This window comes from Aulonocara sp. 'chitande type north' Nkhata Bay, linkage group LG12, assembly GCF_057382095.1.
Source record: "Aulonocara sp. 'chitande type north' Nkhata Bay isolate Kocher_YH1m ecotype deep benthic linkage group LG12, A_spYH_male_GT1.1, whole genome shotgun sequence".
NCBI lineage: Eukaryota > Metazoa > Chordata > Actinopteri > Cichliformes > Cichlidae > Aulonocara > Aulonocara sp. 'chitande type north' Nkhata Bay.
Genome location: NC_141355.1, coordinates 26,299,394 through 26,321,412, shown reverse-complemented (window position 1 = coordinate 26,321,412; position 22,019 = coordinate 26,299,394). Strand labels below are relative to the sequence as shown.

The window sequence follows — 22,019 nt, the reverse complement described above, 5'->3', positions numbered from 1 at the left end:
GAGGAATATTTATCTGTATCTGACTGTAAATACTAGACAGTACAAGAGCATTGAAAAGATTCGAACTGTGAGTCCTGTCATCCCCCGGCAGGGTTTTTTTGGTACCTTGACATGTCAACAAAATTATTGTTTTGTTTTTGAGTATTTTTCTTCTACTGTTTTATTGCATTTATTACTTCTTAACAGGGCAAGAATCGACGGTGTCTGTGACATTTTGTTATGAGAACATTTCAAGAGCTAAAACCAGACCTAAAAATGTCCATAATTCCCAGCAGGCCCCTTGTTCCAAATTCTTAATTGTGATGATCTTCAGCTTTTCCTTGTCCTGTGTGAATGAAATATTTTTAAAACTGTGGGTTAGGCAAAATTAACAGATAGAAGACACCCTGGTTTTTTTTTTTTGTTTTTTGTTTTTTACAATTCTATAAACCACATGATTTATTGGAAAAACCTGACTCATATTTCAGAAAATGAGTGGTTTGAAAATACATATTTAATCTGTCTCCACTGATGAGCAGTTAAACCACTAGCAGGTGAAGTGAATAACATTGATTATCTTGTTACGATGAAATGTTCTTGATGTTACTTTGAGACGTACCACCCAGCACAACATTGCTCCAGACCAACCATGCACTTCCATGGTAACGACACTCCCCAATGGCAGCAGCCATCCTAACGGGACAATCCAACCAGCTACCACACACAACGGCGAACACAACAAAGAGCACAAAGCACGGACCCAACCAACAAACGCCCCAGACTCCAATCCAATCCTGGTGCCAGGCACTTAACGGAGACCCCACAGAGGTCCAGTACCTCAATGGGTCTCAAAGGGGGGCCATAAAATTTGTAAAACGGGGGTTTCTGGCAACAAGCCTCTTAGTGAAGTCACAGTTAGGTGATGGATCTATCTCTGCTTCTCAAACAGTTTTAAAATGTCTCTAACGTTAAAGGAAAGCCAATGCGGCCATTAGCACATACACCCACTCACATGGAGTGAATAAGCGTAACCCCAACAAATGAAGAACAGGGGATTATGAGCCAGGGTTTCTCTCACACTGCACCCGCACATCAGACACTTAGTGTCAAATATTTGAGTAATATTATTGCACTCATTCACAGGGATTTCTGTAATCATTGGATCTAGTAGCATACAGCTGACATTACTTTGTGTACATGTGTGAATGTTTGTGTGTGAGCAGTTTTTTTTTCTTAACGCCACTAAATGTGTCGGGGATGCCCGGAGGCGCTGTAGTCTCCCCAGTCATTACCAGGAAAGACAGATGTTGTAGCACTCATCACTCTGCGTTCATATGCGCACACACAGACACACAAACACCACATTGCGCGCTGTTTCCTAAACGATGAAAACAGCGAGGTGACGCCTAAATCAGATTTTATGCGAAAAGCATTGATTCATTTCCCACCATTAAAAAGCTACTTCCATTTTACAGCCCAGCCCAATATTAAACATGACTCTACACTAAATGTCCGGCTGAAGTGTCGCCAGCTTTAACATCGCGACCTCTGCGCTACACTGCGTTTTATAGCACTGCATTATACTCAAATGTCTACATTTGTGTTTGAACAGACTCCAAAATGAACGATGGGGATCTGTGCCAGTGACAAAGTGTGGTGCTCTGTTTCTACGTATTGTGGCAGACATATTCAGAAGGCTGATCTCTCTCGCTTCGTCTGTCCCTGATGTGTTTTCCATGTGTGCTGGAAAGACAAACACAGCTGCACTTTAATGACACTCAAATGCTTCAGGGATTCAGAATGCATGTGTATGTGTGTATGTGTGTGTGTGTACTTTTTTTTGCTTTTGACCACTTCAGTGAAAAGCCTATTGGAGCTACTCTCGTTGTATACAACTACTCTTTACGCCAACCCCACTCTTCTTCAGCAAAACTCTTTGCCTTCTCGTATATTTCTATATTTGTGTGTCCGTGAGTGTGCATGTGTCCGTGTACGTCAATATTTATGCAAACCAAATTGAATTTGAGACCTTAAGGTGAGGACACATTTGGAAAGTTTGAACATTTTGGCTCATCCTCAGTTTCTGACATGTATTTAAAAGGTTTTTTGAAGGTTAAGATCTGGTTTTAAATGGATTGGGATTAAGCTTTTAGCTGCAAGTTGTACAAGGCTAGAGGATGCACACAAAGACAGTATCACTAATGTGTGTGTGTATGGACAGGTGCACATAAACACCCATTTGCAGTGGTATCTCTGAGCAGCAACAACCGGCATAAAACAGCTTGTCAACATCGTCAGCCCTGACTGCTGATCTCTATATGCCCTACGCCTTTACTGTTAATCAACTTCACACACACACACACACACACACACACACACACACACACACATACATCACATACACGAATGCACAAACACAGATGGTGGGGAACTCCGGATAAGACGAGGGCGCCAGTGAGCTTCAAATGACCCCGAAAACAGAAACGCAGCTGAATGATAAATGGGACAAATAGGCACTGGCACTCTATCCCTCTCACTTTCATTCTGTCTCTGCCCTCATTAACGCAACACAAATGGAGCCATCTCCACTTCGCCCGACTCTAAACATAAGTCTTCCCCATCACTAACACTTGCAACCTTGATAAATTTTAATTATCTCCTCTCACTTTATTTTTGTCTAGCTTTTTGCTATCTGTCACTAGGAAAAACTATTTTCAGCATGACTGCAGGAGAAAGTGGAAAACTGGGTGTAACTTTTACAGACTTTGCGTGTCATTTCATACAGTAATATCCAATTATGCTGCACCGTGAGTTAAACTCATTATAGGAAGCATTTACTGGATTTATGGATTATGACATCAGGTCTGTCATGAAACTACTTCATCCCTGACTATTTATTCATTGAATTAAGCACAAACTAGACTGAGAAGTTTCCACGGAAGGTCACGGTGGATCAACAGCTTATTGATGCAAAGCAATTGTGAGAGAACAGTGAATCAAAGAGCAGTTGTTTGCTGCTGATCCCTCAATTCCCACACAATCTGTCCTTCCTGGTCAGCACTTTGCACAACAGATACTGCAGAAGATGACAAAGTTGCAAAGATACTTTTATTGATCTGTTGTTTTGCTCGTGCTCCATTGTCTCAACATGTCCTGGACTCACCCTCACTCCCTATCTGTAGCTACATTATATGTGCCATTGTGTCTTTCAGGTGGTTAATGTGTTATTTGTATATGTTGAGCAGACAGTAAATGACTCTGTGTGCTCATACTTCTCTACAGTTTCTGGAAACTGAAAACTAAAAGCTCAGAGTGGGGGAGAATAAAGTCCATATATCTGCCCATTCTATCTCATGTTTATTTAATTTCTGGCTACTTATCATTGTTCAGTCACACATAGATTAGATATACAGGTGTACAGTGTTTGTGCATTTTGTGAAATATGTAAATATGTAGTGCCAAAGACTCACATGGCTAGAAAAAACTCTTTAGAGGGTATCTCCATTTCTATCAACACAAGTTCAAATAGTGTAACGCAAAAGACGTATTACTAACAGCATAAGAGAATAAATGGATGCAGATGATAAAACACAGCTAATAAGCAAAGATAATACCCTCTGGTTTGCAGGCACCTATCTCACTACACCCACAAAGCTCTGCACTGTGGAGATGGTTTGCTACGGTTCAGTAACTGAAAATCACATGTAAAAGTTCAAGAAAATAAAGCTTAAAATAAATAAGTGATTATGACTGAATCCACTGGTTGCGGTGCTCCCACTGAAGAGAAATACAAGAATTTTGTTTTTCATATTAAACACTTTGTGTATGAAACTTCAAATTCACACCGCATCCTTATTTAAACTCTGCCTCCCGCCTCCCTGAACTCTTTATCTAACACCCAAGAGTCCAGACAATCTGTACATCATATTTACAAAAGAATCTAAGCTTTGACCTCAGTAACACAGGCCTGGAGACCACCAGTTTAAAGGGAAAATGTTGTATTGTTCAAACAGTTCTGAGTTGGTACTGCCAGTTACTGTAATGAGATGCATTGCTAAAGCTCCATTCATGCAGGCCTAGAGAACGGTGAGTGGCAGCCACCAACGTGTGGCTGTCACTAGTGTGAAACTGGTAGCAAAGAGGTAAAGGATGCTGCACATGACTGCTTTGGTTGGTAGCAGATTGCTATGATGCAAGTCAGAAATGGAGAAGGTTCACTGACAAAGTAAAAGTTTTAAAACTTCTAAATATAAAAACTTGTGTGTTGTTATTGCAGCAGTAAGACACAGCTCTTACTTTAAAGGTGAAAGGTCTCCATTTGTGGTTTACGTCGCACTCCCGAGTTTCACTACTACTTGGGAAGTAAACGGCAAGTGTTTGCAGACAAGTCAACGTCCAACCACATGCGACTGCAGCTAGCAATCAAAGTGATCACAATGTGGTTTTTCGGTCTGCCACCCTCTTTGTGACCTGGCATCAGCCAGCAGCCACTCGCAAACTATAACAATCTATAATTTGAACAAAACCTCAGCCTTCAACCTCCCATCACACCAACACTGACTATAACATGATTGTTCAATAAGAAAAGTCTAAAATTTAAAAAAGTAGAACTAATCATCATAAAATCACAACCAAAGCCGAAGGTCATTTTTTATTCAATGTATTATCGAAAAGGAAGGATGCAATGTTTTCCAAAAACTCACATGTGCTCCTGTGTGTATTAAAAGCTTCATCGGGATTTTATTTAAAAACAGTGGGCTGCCCGCTTTCGTGTAATGGGCTGTTACACGAAAGCGGACAGAGCCAGAAAGCAGCCCTTCGCTGATCCCCAGTTGGTGATGACAAAGAAACACACACACACACACATGCACATACACTTTCCCACCCTGATGTGAAGTCTGGCCGGAAACAGCCATTTCCCTGAATGTTCCCATCTCTCCTTCGGCATACTCCCTCATCCCTGATTCATTGCCAATAAATCACAGAGAGAAAGACACACACAGAAAGAGTGAGACAGAGTTAGAAAGGGGGAAAAAAAGACTGATATAAAGAGTAAAGGAAAAGGCCGAATAAACCAGGAGTGAAGCACACTGGAGACTGGAAAACAAAAACGAGGGAAAACCAGATGTGTCCTTGTCAACAGTACACAGGGGCGGAGTTCAGATCGCCAATTATGGCTGAGTGCAATTTGAAACAGTGATGTCTTATTGAAGAAAACAGCAACACAGATGCCATGAAAAACACCATTACTAAACGGATATGCTTTATTTCATGGCTACTGGTCAAACTCTAAACAACGGCAAGAAGAGGAAGACAGATTCAGAAGGAGAGAAAAATAAATACAAGGCTTTCGGGCATACGTGCGTCTCGGACTTCCTTCTTAAGACTTTCCTGCAATTTTTACACATGCAGACGCAAAACATTTAAGTCTTTGTTTGCAAAACATGGGCTAAGGATTAAATTCTGTCTGTCTTTTATGTGGGAACATCTCCCACTCCTCAGCTATGTTTACAATAATCAAAGTCATGAAGAAGTACCAAATAACACTGATTGAAACTATTTCCACATTGCTCTCTCTCGTGTTTCCCATCTGCTAATTACAGAAGCCCACTATGAAAGGGTAATGTGCACCACCTGCAAACCCCACCCAACTGAAGAGGCTTTTGATCATGGCCTTCCTATTGTTTACTCTCCAACAGGGGCCCCTGTTATAACCACAACTACTTCCCCTGTCGAACCAACATCAGTCAACATCGCACCTCATTACAACACAAGAGATTTCAGTCACCACTCAAACTCAGTTCATTTATTCACGGGTTTAAATTGTCTCCTAAAATAGAAGCCAACATATATGTCCTTGCGGCATTCCAGAGCTGCAAGGTACGTTTAGTAACTGCTGTAGAGCAAACGGAAGTAGAATTAAATTTCCACACTGGACATGCGTATCTTTAAAATTTTAACCTAGAAGGCATGCAGTATAAAGTTAAAGTTATCAATAATTTCTCACAAAATATATAAGCTGCAGCTGCTGAATATTGTGATAATGCCAGCCCGTGTGACAACGTCTAAGTCAACCGCCCTGCTTCTGTTTCAAGAGGGTACACTTTAACCATCGAAGTGCTGTTGCAAGACAGGATGTTCTTCTAAACCTGTTGTTGTTGACATTTCCATGGCAACAAACACAAACTTGATGATGCGTGTTTCCATAGTAACTCGTGTCATTAACCAGGAAGATGCACACTGGCGTGTAGGTGCAAATGAGGTGACGGAGTGACACTGAGATGGAAGCTGATTCATTGTCAGCGTATTCTGCTGCGTCTGTGGCCCAGAGAAAGATGTCCCTGTTCTTACATTATCACTCTGAGCCTGCAGAGACTCTGTGTTTATAATCATATGGCAAACCGTGCAATAAATACTACAAGGCTAAAAATCTTTTTGTGTGGGTGAAAGCATGGTGAAAATGTGGAATCATACAATCTAAATGAAATGATTAGAAGTCCTCGGTTAATTATGACTAAAATCACAATGTTTGGGACAATAAAATCTCATTGATCTCATTGACAGAAGACTCGTGCATGCTTACATTCACAAAGGTTTGCAGTTTGGAATTAAAAATAGTGTGGTCTAAAACAATTTCAGCTGGAACGAAAAGAATTCAGGATTACACAATTTCCAGATATGTTTATCTGGAGAAGGAGCTATGTAAACATGCTCTATATACAGAACCTTATCACATCTGCGCTAAATACAGCAGGACAAACTGAACTAATACACTGCATTCAAGTACAAAAGTACCTTAAAAAAGCCTAAAGTGTGGAGGTTGTTTACTTGATCAACATTAGCAATATTAAACACCCAGATTTTAATTTAACCCCATTATAGGAGTTTTAAAATGTTATTGTAACTCGCCTGCCATTAAACCCACAAGAAATTTCCACAAGCCACTTTTTCCATGCAGTTCCATACAGCTAACAAGGCTGCACTGAGGTTTTAGGATAAGCTTTGGTCTGTTACGATGCCCACTGACCATTTCCCAGCTATTTAACATGGAAGCTAATTGATGATAAAGTACCAGATCAATTACAAATTACTAACTGCACAATCAGAACAGGCAAGCAGATTTTTGCCAAACTAGTTGGCCAAGATCTCCAGTTATTCACAAAATTCCCCTACAGGGTTTCCTGTCTTGATCAGCAGGGGCAGATGGACCCCCTCATTACGGAGACCACAGATGAAAATGAGAGCAAAATGAGGCCCATTACCACACGGGCGTGACTAATATCCCTCTTCAGACCTCTCCACGCACGCTGGACACATGCACACATATCAGACGTGCGCGCGCAACTTACACGTGTGGACAAGGAAAATGCTCGGCGTGCACACCGAGATGCTTGTAAATCAATAACGTTACACAGAAACAAAGACGAGGGGAAGTTGGTAATAAACTTTGGCTCTATTAAATTGACCAGATCTCGGGCTGCTCTGCAGGGGGTGTCTGGCTCATGCACTTTATGAACCTATAGATTTGTGTCGGTGCGTAAATGTGTGTATATTCCCTAATCATCCCTGATGTCATTAGTGCTAAACACTAGCTCAGCCTGATTCCTCCCCACTAAATATCCTACTTTTTCTCTTGCCCCCCTCACTTTTTCTTCTCTTTCTTCCTAACCACCTCTACAACAACTGACCAATGCTGCATATGTATCCACACATGTGTGCTTCATCTTTTCAAATATCCACTCTGGTCCTCATTTCCTCAAATGTCTGCAGCGGATTCATTACCGTACTGGATTCCACAATCATCAACCTCTAATCCACCGCTAGTCTAGCGCCAGCTTGAGGTCCAAAAATCCTGTTTTACCAATTTGTTTTCCCCTTGTCCTCTACTTTTTCTTTTAACCTTTTATTCCCGTGGCTGTCCTCTGTCTGTACAGTCATGCCATCACCTATAGTCTCAAGTAGCATCTCCCATTTCCCCTCCCTTTGTCATTTTCCACTGAAGCTCATCATTTTGTGGCTTAGATCTATTTTAAGTTTAAGTTTCAGCTGAATTGATCCAAAATAAACCACAGGAGATACAGAATTCAAAATAGTGATATCAAGGGTTTACAATTTTCCATCTAATGATCCAATCATAGCCTCAGCTATTTAAGTCAGTCCTCTCTTGCCTTCCCGTCTCTGCCGTTTTATGCTCCTACCTTTGGTTTTTCTCTTTACCTTTGCTGATCAGATCTGCAAGGTGATTTATAGCCTTACAACAGGCTGATAGATGGAGGGAAAAGGAAAGAAGGAGTAGTAGATCAAGAGGAGAGGGGGTGAGGAGAAATTGGGCTGTTTGGCGTTTGAAGTACATGAAGGAGTAATATAAAATACACCTGGTTGGTCCATGGGGCACTCTGTTCGCTGAAACAAAGGGAGGGGAGGGAGATGCAGGGGAGGAGAAGAGGAGAGGGCCAGGCCGCAGGGGAGAGAGGGGAGAGGAGTGGATGGATTGGGGGGGAGGGGTCACTCAGTGTTTCCTTTCAGGATGGCTTTTATGGTGTAACTTCAAACGCTGACCTCCCACACCCCTGCCCCTATATCCCCCCTGCTCCCTCGCTCCATCCGTCCGTCCGTCCATCCGTCCCTCCCTCCTCTTTCTCACTATTGTGCACGGCCAAGTGGACAGTAATTGGCTATTCTTTCGTGAGGCTGATTTCAGCACTCTCTGCCCCCACCCCATAGGAACAGTCCCTTTTGCTGCCCCATAGAACTAAGTGTATTTGTGTATATATATGTGTGTGCTTATGTTGTAAATAAGCCAGACGATAGGTATCAGGTGGGTTGAAGGGAGGAAGGGGTGGGGGTAGGGACCGCTCTGACATTTCATTCACGTGTGCTCCAAATTACAACACAGGAATTGAAAGGAGCTGAAGCTAATTGAATCCAGAAAAAAGGTCATGCTCCAACATGAGATCTTATTTAAAATAAACTTTTAAGCACACCTTAAATATGTATACCCCTGCTTTCACTGGAAGCAGCAGTACAAAGAGAGAAAATGTGAAACCCTAGAAATAAAGTGGATGTAAAGAGCAGTGTTTTATTTCCTCCTCCAAAATTTTATTCAAAGACTCCGGGGGCACCTAATTTATTCATGACATAAAATACATTGTAGAAAAAGATGAGTAGCTTTGAAAATGTTTCCTACAGTGTACAACATCTGAACATATTGCGAGTGATATATAAAAGCTGCTCCACTCTCGCTAATGACTTCTGGCCCTCTGTGGCTTATAGATCAGTGTGTGTTCATTAATGATGCAGGCGTGTGCAAGTCCATGTGTCAATTAGTGGGTGGAGGGGATTAGCAGTCTCCAGAGATTCCTAATTAACACTACACATACTCACACGGGCTAAAGCATCATTTTTGGATTGTTTTTAATGGAATTTTTACTATTTTATTTGCTGGTAAATGAGAAGAAAACTGTTTGCAAAGGAAAGTTCCAGAAAGTATCTCCTCAATGTCAAAAAAGCGCAATGATGTCCACCTCCCTGAGAGAAACACAGACACCTACCCACACACACGCACACACACTTACCAAGGCCACACACATGCTATGTGATGTATACAAGCTCTTAAAAGGTTAAATATGTAGACAGAGGACACAACATAAACACAGACTTAAACAAGTACAGGGCAGACTGTCCTCACAGACGTAACACATAAACAGAATTAGGGATAATTGTGTTTTCAGAAAAACAAGAAATACTGTAACGATCAGCTACTTTAAGTGGAGAAAAAAAAATCAAGGTGGTTAGAATGAAAGAGGCTTTCAAACAAGCTAGGGGACATGTCCAAGAGTTAGAAGTAGAGCAGAGTCAAGGTAGATGGAGTTTTTAATACAGCAGAGTGCCTCCTACCTCTTTGTAGTTCACCTTGGGCTCCATTCTCTTCCGCTTTCTGCCCTTCCCGTGATGACTCTGACTGAGGAGGATCCATTTTACAACCTGCAGGAGGGAGAATTGGGGGGATGAAGGCGGGAAAAAGAAGAGCGTGTAAAGGTAGACAAGTGGAGACAGCAAAGTAGCAGGGTTTGAGTGAGAGGGAAGAGAGCGTGAAGGAGAATCAGGAAAAAAGGGGACAACCGCAGAAGAAATTATGACAGGGTGTAATGATGACACAGACAGAGAGAGAGAGAAAGAAGGGGTGTACAGTAGAGAAAAGAGTAAATAGCAAGAAGTAAATGTAAACCAAATCAAATCTCCATGAAAAAAAAGTAAGGTTAACAAGCCATTAGCATGACAGGCACAATAATATATAACAGTCTACAGCTCCTTCCTTCTCACAGGCTCACACTCACTCGTGCTCCAACCCAAACAAGTGGCTGAGACAAAAGAGTTCTAGTGAAAGTATGTTGTTGTAACAGAGCCTGGAGTGCAACAGCCAATCACAATCAAGGCCAAAGTCATATCTACCAACATTGGTTCCTTTTGTTCCACATGAATTCACAGAAACAAACGACTACAGGAAAAGTCAAGTTCCCAAAAAGTATGTAAAGTAAATGTAAAGTATGTAAAGTAAATTAATCACGTCTACAGCGCAGTCGCTTAAGCACAGTTCCTGTTTTAAGGTAGTTAAAATACAAATAATTACTTTTTACAGAGATACAACTGGGAGAACTGGAAAATATAGGCAAAGCAATTAAGAACAAGATGAGAGCTTTAAGGGAAATCTGATAGGCTGCACAGAATGACACGCAACAGATGTAGAGCGCTGTGTGCCGCACTTCACTCAGAGACAGACAGAGGGAGAGACTGAAACGAAAGTGAGCAGATGAGAAAAAGAGAGGTAAAGGGAGTGCAAGAGAGGTAGAGATAAGAGATGGTATCAATCCCTGTGAAGCGGAGGACACAACCAGATGGTAGAAAAACAAAGCAAGTAAAGAGAAACAGTGGCAGAGTAACACACCGAAGGAAACGAGGCTGATGGGAATCAGGTGACAATCATATCAAGCAATCTAAGGTGCAATATTTGAAAATCTGAGTGCTTCCTTGCCACTCCCTGAAGATGAGAGGAAGGGACAGGGAAAGAAAGAAGAGGAGGAAAGAAAGAGAGAGAGAGAGAGTGCCTACCTCTGCTTTGACTTCTTCCACCAGCCTTGCCTGCGACCACACGGCGCTCCTTTCATACAGCCACTGAACGAGAGAGAAGAAGGGAAAGCAGTGAGCCAGGGGCAAGTGATCAGGACAGAGTGGAATGCTTTGCAGAGGCAGAGAAGGAGAGAGAGAGAGAGAGAGCAAAGCAGGAAGGGGAGGGAGAGAGAAGAGAGGTGGGAGGAGAGGGAAGAGGTGGGAGCGCTATCACTTGTTCCTCTGACGGAAACTCGCAACTTGACTCCGGAGGATGAGAGAAAGGAGTAAAGAGGAGGAAGGGGTGGTGTACGAAAAGGAGGGGGGGGGGGATCACCTGATTTACAAGCAACTACAGGACTGATAGTCACCTTAGTCCTCCACCATTACACGCACACATATATGTGTAGTCATTCATGCAAGCGAACATCTACGCACCCACAGCCCTTACTCTCTCACCTTATTTAAGCCCTCAGCAAAGCCGCTGCTCAAGTGATGTGAATCACGCACCAGAGCGATGATGCCATGTGTACACGTGTGCTTGCGGGTGTGTACGTGGAGTGGGGAAAAAGAAGGAGACAGACAGGAGTGCGTGGAAGCAAGGTGTTCACAATGTCACACAGCTCACTCACACACACAGGCAGCAGCGACACACGATATTCGCCTCAGCCTCAATCCACGGTATGCACTCCACAGACGTTCCCACGCACACACACAGAGCCGCGCTGTGTTTCAGGTATTAGCGTTACCATAGCCACACACACACACACACACACACACACACACACACACACACACACACACACACATACACACACACACACACACAAAGTTCAATACTATAACTGGATGCCTGCGTAGTTCTCTACAAGTATTATACAAAAGTGTCTGCTGCTCAAGCAGAAATAGCATGAAGGTGTGTGTACAAGGCAAGGATGGAGAGACACAGAGAGGTACAGAGAGAGGGAGGTTTTGAGAGTGGGTAGTGTAGAATGTAGTGAGTGTTGAAGTACTAAATTGCCATTGTGTAACAGGATACCACACATAACTCTTGCTGCCTAGATCTCCACTGCCATTCCCTGAATAGCAAGACCTTTGTCTCTCTCCAACTCTCTCGTCCTGCGCCTGCATCTCTGTGGTGTCTCTCTAGTCTCTTTAGTGAATCGATATTTGACTGCGTGTAGAAGTTCACAAGTTGCATCTCTTTCCCTCTTAAGTGCCTCTCATTCATTTCATACTCGTAAATGGTGACGTCTCTGTCTTTGTTTCTCAGATCCTTTCATGCTTTGGTATTTTTGCTTTAACCATATTTTACTTGAAATGTCTTTGCACGGATATACTTAAAGTTCTTCACAGCAGTCTTTTCATTTGATAAATAATGTGAATACATCCAGTTTTTCCAACTGTAAAGCTCCGGATCTGGACACATCCGGATATGTTTAGAGGAAGTGTATTTATATCCAGATTTGTTAATATGAAGCTCAGTTGTGTGAAAAAATATTTGCCACATTCCTGATTTCTTAGTTTTTCCCATATCTGTCACACATATGTTTAAGATGTTTGTAGGATGGATTAACTACTTTTGGAAAGCTGAGTTTAATTTCACGACCCACACCGAGACCTGATTACTGTGAGACCTGTTGAATACAAAAAAAATGACTTAGCTACAAGCTGCAACACATCATGCCACAATTCAAGGATAAAAAAAACAAAGCCATTGACATGTATCAGTCTGGAAAGGGTTAAAACATCCATTAATTCTGCTCTCTACTAAAAAGTCCTGAAAGAGAATGTCGAGCCCATCAGTTCATTATGGAGCTAGACAATGATTCAAAACACACCTCTGAATGGTTAAAAATAAATGAATATATTTACACATATATATGGTCAAAGTCTGAACTTAAATCCGATTAAGCATCATTAGCTTGAACTTTAACAGATTGTTCAAACTCAAAAAACCCTCCGATGTGGCTGAACTGCAACAATTCAGCAAAAAAGAGTAGGCCGAAATTCATCCACGGTGATGTGAAAGACTCACTGCCAGTTATCACAAACACCTAATTGCAGTTTTTGCTGCCAAGGATGGCACAACTAGTTATTAGGTTTAGGGGTCGATTACTTTTTCATGTAAGTTTGGATAGCTTTTTTCCCTTAATAAATGAAATCATCATTTAAAAACCCCATTTCATATGTACTCGGGTTATTTTTTTCTAATATTACAATTCAGACAAATTAAACAAATTAACATTAAGAAATTAAAATTAAACCAGGAAGGGAAAAAATACCTTTTTATATTTTTATATATATTTTAAAAATTAGACTGAAAATCAAACTTATTTGGTGAACACCTTCAGGATATTTGTCTTAATTAAGTTTTATTGCTACAAAACACATACGTGTTGCTGTATTGCACAAGTGTGAGAGCAAATTTTTACAAAGACAGAGCTCTAGGTATTGGTACTATTTTCTTTGTCAAATCCCAGAGTTTCATTTTGCTCTTTTAAAGATTTTTAGGTTTAGGAAATCTAAATCTAATACCTGCCAGGAAGATCAAAAAGCATCAATTATGTACTAGGTAAATCAGCAGCACTTAAATCAGTATATGACAACTGGTAATTAATACAAAAAATAAACACTATCATGTAGGTGTAGTTTAAGTAGAAGAAGGAGCTAAAAGCTCTGGTGAATCAATGAATCAACAAAATATTCCATGCTACATCATAATCCCAATGGGAACTCTTGAGGTCTAAAATAAACCAACACTGGCCTTCTCATTCTCCATCGTTCAGCACAGGATTGGTGGATGTCATTGTTTATTATTAGGCCAAATCATTTCCTGCCTTTCTTCAATTCAAGCACATTCAAGAGCAAAGGAGGCAGAGAGGAGAAAGAGATTTTAAAAATGTGTTTGTGCCCAGTGTACATAATGCACAAGCACTTGCATTTGTGAAAGGTTTCAATCGATCGGGCTGATCTTATTAGCCATCGCTCTGACTGGCACATCAAACACAAAAAAAGCCTCTGCAAAAACAATCAGCTTTCACCCAATCGGGTGTGAAAAAACAGCGGAGCACTCCCTCCGCACTGTCCTTTCCACCCTGAGAGGCCCCTGGAAGACTCAAGTTACATCATCGCATCCAGAAGGTGAAGGCTCCCAGACACAGGAACAGACACTAAAAACTGCACACACGCACAGTGGTAATTAAGATCTGTAACCATGGAGATGGCAGAATTGAAGAAGCTGTTGGAGTGGATTGATTGTCTGAGCAATCCTAGTATTTGTAACCCTTTGAGGGGGCAGATAAAGCAGGACTGCTCACCTCACCAAGATACAGTAGCAGTCTTGCAATGGCTAAATATAACTTAAAGATGGATGTGACCACCATGATGTTAAAAACTGGTTTGTGAAATCCTGTGTTAAAGCTAAGGTTAGCATTATGACTATTTGGGGGGTTATAACTACCTTGCTTGGTGGAGTACACATTCCTAGGTCAGGGTGTTAATAACTGCACAAGGTGCTCAGTTCAGTAACTTCTGTTAGTTGAAGCCGAGCAAGGTTGGCACCTACCTTTAATGCAAAGCAGTCACAATCTTAATATACATAACCTTTTATAACCAATTTAAATATAAGCCATTTTTAACAAATGGTTTCTGAATTATTGCACACAATTTAAACTATAGTAGTTAATAATATTCCCTGCTGCGTAGCCATTTTAAAGCTGTTCTTCTGATGTAGCGTCATGCCATACCGGATGCGACACAACCAATGTGGCAGATGCGACACGAGAAGCTTCCATTAGACGTGAGACAATGGAGGAAAGTGGTTCCTGGATGTTGCTGGCTGCTGCTCATAATTCAGAACTCCGTCACCTTGTCTAAACACATCTGGGGGTTAAAAGAAAACCAAGATGGCAGCTGCCAGAATGTGAAAGTCAGGGCTTCAAAATGGGACTTCACAAACCTGTGAGTGACCAGGATTGAACCAGTCTTTCTACGGTTCATGGTAATGCCAGCCAGGTTGTTGCCACAGTAAGTAAACATTAACTACTGAGTAGTAAGAATGGTTGTAAAACATTAAAACAATGAAATCTTCAGTGGACTACAAGAAAAACAATGCACTGGGAATTGCAACCCTGTAAGCACAATTACAACAATTAGTGAGACTAAATTACTGCATTATTGTGTACAATGAAGCCTAAGTAATACTGATTTATCTTAAACATTACAATGAAGAACAAATTCCAACACAGTTTTTATCTACTTAAAGAGCTGTCAGGCTTAAAAGTGAGGAATTGCCTTGTTTTTTTCATAAACTGGTATTTAATTATTTTAAACTCAGCCAAAAAAATAAAAAATACTGAAGGACTTTTCGTACCTTTGGAATTCCCGGCTGATCGAGCCAGTCAGCATAAATAGCACCGAGGGTGAGGCCTTTTCTGGAACACAATGGCACAAGTGTTAGTATTATTCCTATTATTACAGCAATGACTGTTATTGCCCAAGACGCACTGTAAAAACATCGTTCTGGGAAAATACTGTTAGGGTTATGGCAGACTTGAGATTTAGGCCAACACCTTAAACAAAAAAGGGGCACACCCACCTTCCTATACATGGGCAAGAAAAGAGGCATGCACAGACAATGAATTGGAGTTATACATATGGACATGCAAAAAAAAAAAAAAAAGAGTCTATGTATATGCATGTCTGAGTAGTTGAAAGGAGGCCAAATTGGATGGTTTGCATGTGGAAATAGTCAAACACCATACAGAGAACACACACAGTGACTGGGCTGACTTGCAAAGACAAATGTGAATGCAAACAAACATCCCACATTCAGCCTCGTGTATTTATGCAAACAGTAAAGTATACATCAAGTATACACACAAAGTGCACAAAGAGTCGAAGAGTAACTAAATAGCATGCCCTTCACCCCACTATCAATCCTACCCGCCTGTGCTTAGAGAGAAAAAATTCCACTCTTGGCTACTCTGAAGGTTTCAGTGCAGTATAAGTATACAGTAATACCTTCACTGAAACATTTTTATTTTTTATTTCTGGATAGTATTTTTTCTTTATTAAACACATGCAATTCAGGCTCCCCCACATTTTCCAAACTTATCCCTAAAAGGACACGTTGAGAAAAATAACAGACACAGAATGTAAATAGGTCTATTTTGTAAATCTATTATAATTGTCACAATGGGTTTAACCTCCTGTAGTGACCATTTAAGGTAATCTTAAACTCAGTTCATCAGGCTCAGTCACCTTAATCTTATTCCAACTTGTAAAAGTCAAAATGTATTCTCAGTGGTTTAAGCTCAAAGTTAATTATAGAAAGATAACATGCTCACAAAAACAATCTGTTGCCTTGAGACAAACTTGAAAACAAGCAACCAACCTAATTCTCAACATTGCTCATGTGACTAAATTGGCTTTTTGTTGCGGGGTTGAGGCTGAGCTCCTCGCTCCCGCACACTAGCTGAGCTCATCTAGTGCATTTCTAGGCAAATTAAAAGAGTGGTGTATTGGGAAACTACACTTTAAAGCATATTAGAAGAAGCAATACTCCAAATAAAACATCAACTTGCTTAAAAACCAAGGATTAAGAATGTGATGAGCGACTTCATCACAAGCGCATTTAAACTCTTGGCATGATTGAAATTATAGACAGAGTCTAGAGACTAAACATATGCCACACCAACAGTGAGAACCCACAAAGTCGGATTACATGGGATTATGTCAGCATACTTCTCTTGTGTGGCAAACAAAAGGTTAATACACTTAATATACCACATGACTCATCAAGTGATGCTTAATAATAGGTCTAGTGAGAAATAAGCTTCATCTCTCACGAGAGCATATGAGGCATGTATCTACCCGTTCTGTTCTGTGACGCTAAAATGTAAACTTCACTTTAGTTTCACTAATTAGTCATCCTCTTAGTGACATGTAAGAATTCACAATTAAGTCTATATGTTTTTGGACAATGATATGTTTTGTATTTTGCCTCAGAACACCACCACTGTGGATTTTAAATTTTAAAAAATAGTGCAGAGTTTAATTAAAAGGATTTAGCAAAAGTACTGCATTTTGTAAAGTAATGTGATACACTTAGAAAATGTTGAATGTGAGGACCGTTTTAATATTCGCAGGAAGTCGCCAAATGCTGTTTTTCCTCCCTTGAGATGCTGTGCTAGCCCTTTACTGTGGCCACCGTCAGTTGCTGCTTGTCTGTGCGCCTCTTCGCCTTCATTTTTGTCTTCAGTAGCTGAAAAGCATGCTCTACTGGGTTGAAACCAGGCAACTGACTTGTCCATTAAAAAATATCCAATTCTTTGCCTTAATAAACTCTTGTGTTGCTTTTGGAGAATGTTTTGGGGCATTTTCCATTTGTCCTGTAAAGTTTTTGCAGCATTTGGTTGAAGCTTAGCAGAAAGTATAACCCTGTACACTCCAGAATTCATCCTCCTACTTCTCTCAGCAGCCATCAATAAACACTAGTGACTCAGTTCCACTGGCAGCCATACATGCCTATGCTATAACATTGCTTCCAACATGTTTGACAGATGATGTGATACGCTTTGGATCATAAGCTATTTTTCTTACTTTCTCCATACTTTTTATTTCCCATCATTTTGGTGCAAGTTAATATTGGTTTAATTTGTTCTTTTAGATGTTTTCTGAAAAAGGTCTAGTCGTCAGTGTAACAAGTGGTTTCCATTGTCATCATTGCCACACAAAAGACAACACTAGGTTCAATTCCACCAGGCAGCTAGGACTTTCTATATGGAGTTCACATGTTCTGATGTTTGCACGTTTGCTCTCATTATCTCCCACAGCATCTTAGATTAATCAGAGATTCTAAATTGGTTGTGGCTTTATGTGTTAGCCCTGCAACAGATCAGTGACCTGTCCAAGATGTACCCTCCCTCTCGTCCTATGGCAGCTGGGCTCCAGCTCCAAGAGAAAATACTCAAGAGTGTTCTTGACTTGCATAGACGTTATGAAGGGCTTCTTTTTTTAAACCAAGGAGAGAATGTGCACTCACTTTAGCTTTCCTACACTGTCTTTGAGGGCTTTGGGTGCTACTGGCCAGTGCAGTGTGATCTTTAACTATCAAAATAACTTATTTTGGCATTTCACCCCAATGATGACCTTCATTTACATCTACACCTCCTTGTACCTCACCATGAAAGTTCTAATGAACAGATCCAAATGCAAAGTAAACTTTGATTAAACAAAGTAAAGATTTTTTATCTGCTTAATTTGTAGAGGAAACTGGGATGTACTGGCCATGAAACTGCTTGTCAGTCAATTACTTTTGAATCTCTCAAAATGTTAACACACTTTTTATTATCAAGATGTAGGAAAGGATATCCACTACAAAATATATAATTTATAGAATATGATGCTGGATATTAAACAGAACATAAAGTATTTAAAATGAGCTCAACAACTAAACATCTGCACCAGTATTTTTAAGATATTTAACACTGATAGGAAACATTTTTCTGCATAATAATTATTCTGAATTTTGATACTTTACGCAAAATTTGTCCAAAAATACAATTTTATGTGCAATGAGGTGTTTTATTGCTTAGTTTCCTAAAGGAATTGCTTGAAAAATTCCTCAATACAGCATACAGGCAATGCGCATGGTATGTTTTTGATTTCTGTGTGTGCTTGGGGTCAGGGAGTGAGAGGTTTGGGATTGTCTCTGGTTGCCTTTCTGTAAAAGTCCCTGCATGCCACTGTTCCAAGGATACATGACCTCACATCACGAAAAGACTGGCCATGACCCAGAGCAGCAACTGTCTATTCTAATCTTAAACCCTTCTATTTCACTGAGCTGTTTACTGAAAGAGGCATCAAATCCAAATATTGACTCTGCCCAACTCCCTCTGTTTAATTCAATCAATCTCTTCTCGTCCAGCAGCAGCACACTCCACATGACAGAGAAGGCAGAAAGAAAACACTGAGAGCCGACAAATAGATGCTCGAGAAAAGAAGAGTAAGAAAAGAAAGGGCTGATAATGTGAATGACAGACAAGGAAGAAAACGTGGGACAGCAGGACAAGACACATGAAGAGGTTAATGAGGCAATCGGCAGAAAAAGAAAGTTGAATGATTAAGAGAGTGCAGAGAGAGTGAGAGAGAATTAGAGAGGAGGAGAGCAGGAGGAGCAGTTATCCTTTTACACTTCAGTGAATATGAGAGTGAATGAGACTGTTCACCTAACAGAACTGGTGTTGGATGCTTCAGTTTGCCATATTTCCACAGTGGGACCAAACGCATTTCACATGAAATCGATTAACATATCACATCTGCCACTGAAAGTTTAAAAGCTACATTGAAACAAACAAAAAATAATAATCTTTAACCGCATCTCATATTTGTCTGCAACTAGAAACTAAGACTACTCCTGCTATAGTACAAACCAAATTGGTTTTAATGCATCTTTACATTATTCATGAATTACACTGCAGAGATTTCTCATAGCAAACAACATACCTTTCCATGCCGGGAAAGCTAATCAGTAACATTTGCAGGAAATCCTGTTTAAAACAGAACAAAAAAAAAAGACAAGCAGAAATGGAGTCGTTTAGGTAGATGTGGGAGGAAGACAAAAAGAAAAGAGAGAGGCATACCTGATCTTAAGTCAAGAGTACAAGGTCAAACAGTGTTTATGTTACTTCCTCTATTTAGTGGGAGGACTCAATCTGCGACTGAAGTAACAGGAGCCAGGTGGAACTCATATGCACACACACACACACAAACACACACACACACAGTTCCAGGTGGGATCACTCAGCTTTGTGGCCCTACCAGAATAAACACATGTGCCTCTGTTGATGTACAATCATCAATTTGAGAGAAAGCTATTGTAACAATGTGGCAATCAGGTTTACATCAGCCTCCCAATAATTTATAAAAGCAGCAAATGTGCTGGAGAGACGGGTCGAATTAAATAGTTCACACGTGAGCTAAAATGTTATCAGCAGCCTCTGAAGTAGCAGCAGAGATATGTTTCCAGCCTCACCTGGGACAAAATTAGATGGCCGTGGTATTTCTTCACAAATAATTGGAAGAATTCAATAAACTGTTGCTCTCCCACTTGACTGGCCAAGAACCTGAGGAGAAAGTAGCCCTGGACAAAGGGTGAGACATGCAAACAATCAATTATAGACAAACGTCTAAAGCACCAAACAAGAAAGCTCACAGAAATTTTAAAAAAACAAAGAGATACTATAAGTTTATTCGATACTTTGATTGGATCTGGTTCTTTTATTTGTCTTCATTAATTCCCTCCTTTCTTTGTTCATTTCCCACCTTCCTACTACGACATTAGTCTCACCTTGAGGTAGTGGACTTGCATGAAGGGTTTTTCAGGGTTGAGGGCATGCTTAACTGTGGAGGAGCCAGATTCACTGACCTGACCAGTCTTCTCCATGTTAGGTCTGCAGGAGGGCAAACAGAGCAGGGAAGAAAAAATTGCTCACAGAAACACTGAACAAGTGAAGAGATGGACGTACAGCACACAAAGCGAGATTTTCAGCACACACCATCAGCAGTACTGTGCACAGGTACATGACAAGACCAGAAGGCAAAACAGGAGTGAGATGTTGGAGAACAGGAGGACATTTTTATTTTATCTTGCTCTCAAGACATTTTAGTTGCAGGAAAACCACCATTTCAACAGAGCAAGAGTACACTGTCAGCAACACTAAATGGCACCACTCAGGCCATTTCTCAATGGTGAACACATTGCCAAGTTGCCACACTTTGCCAGAGGCAGGCTGGAAATAAAACTGTGGATTTATAATAGCATACTATAGTGTTTATATGACCTCACAGTGCTGTGCTCTAACTTTTACTGCCCGTGAGTCATGGAGCGAACATATAACACTTGCGCACAAAAAAAGCACCCCTGACTACCAGCACAAAAGAGCCACGCTCTGGGTTTCATTTTCCCTGTCACGAAGATACAAATCATCCCCTCAACCTCCATAAAACACACAAACAAACACGCATAAAACCAATAAAAAACCAGACAAACAAATCCCTGACATGGGATGCTGTGCAATGATAGTTTTAGTTAGCTGGTATTGATCAGAATGAGCAGATTAACTCAGTGTGCCAATAGGAAGGCCTTGAAGGATCACCCTCCTGCCAAGTCGATACGGCAGGCGCCTGGCCCACCAATCAATACACCCTTCATCACTGGCTTGCACTTTTCCACAAGACCGCTTCATGACAGAAGCGGCCAGACACACACACGCAGACGTACATGGACGATCGGAAAGGCTAAAGGCACAGAGAGTCACATGTGACTGTTTAAATTTTTGACTTGAGCTTAAGCAGGGAGCCACAAGTTGGTCAAATATTTGATTTACACAAGTGTTTGTCCAGCCATGGTGAGCAGAAGAGGGAAGGCAGGATGCAGAAGAGAGGGGGGTAAAGCAGACTAGGGCTGAGGACAAGACAAGGAGGAGGTGTGGGAGAAATCAAGGGCAGAAGATAGACAGGAATGTTTGGTTTGCTTAGTGTACTGAAAGAGAGGAAGTCATCAGCTTCCTGGAATTTCTAAATTCAACTGGTCATTCTTTCAAGCACTTTCATCATGCATCTGAGGGCGTGTTCCCACTTGTGTGGATGTATGCATGTCATATAAATGCTGTGCGAGAGAAATCGCTATGGAAATGACCTGATTTCGGAAAATCTGCCTCAGAAAATCAAACTAATGATGTTGACTCTCCAGAAATAAAGACTTTCATTATTCTCAGTCTGTCAGTGACTGTATATAATGAATAACACATTTGGATATAACAAACGGGCTACAAGTTAAAACTTAAAATATGCAATATAGTGTTTGTTTTATATGTGGTTCCTTTATATCAACATTTTCCTTTAAACACTGGATTTTTTTTAAAACT

General features: G+C 40.8%; 1 protein-coding gene across 2 annotated transcripts in view; it reads right to left on the bottom strand.

Moving 5' to 3' along the window:
- aopep (aminopeptidase O (putative)) overlaps positions 1-22,019 on the bottom strand; it is a 91,541-nt gene that overhangs the window by 27,586 nt on the left and 41,936 nt on the right. For both annotated transcript variants that reach the window (XM_086314669.1, XM_086314671.1), the window contains exons 9-14: positions 20,441-20,543; positions 20,126-20,233; positions 19,597-19,640; positions 15,461-15,521; positions 11,089-11,151; positions 9,877-9,963 (exon numbers count right to left, since the gene is read on the bottom strand). In XM_086314669.1, coding sequence (XP_086170795.1) covers positions 9,877-9,963; positions 11,089-11,151; positions 15,461-15,521; positions 19,597-19,640; positions 20,126-20,233; positions 20,441-20,543 — 466 coding nt within the window. The remainder of the gene's footprint in view (positions 1-9,876; positions 9,964-11,088; positions 11,152-15,460; positions 15,522-19,596; positions 19,641-20,125; positions 20,234-20,440; positions 20,544-22,019) is intronic.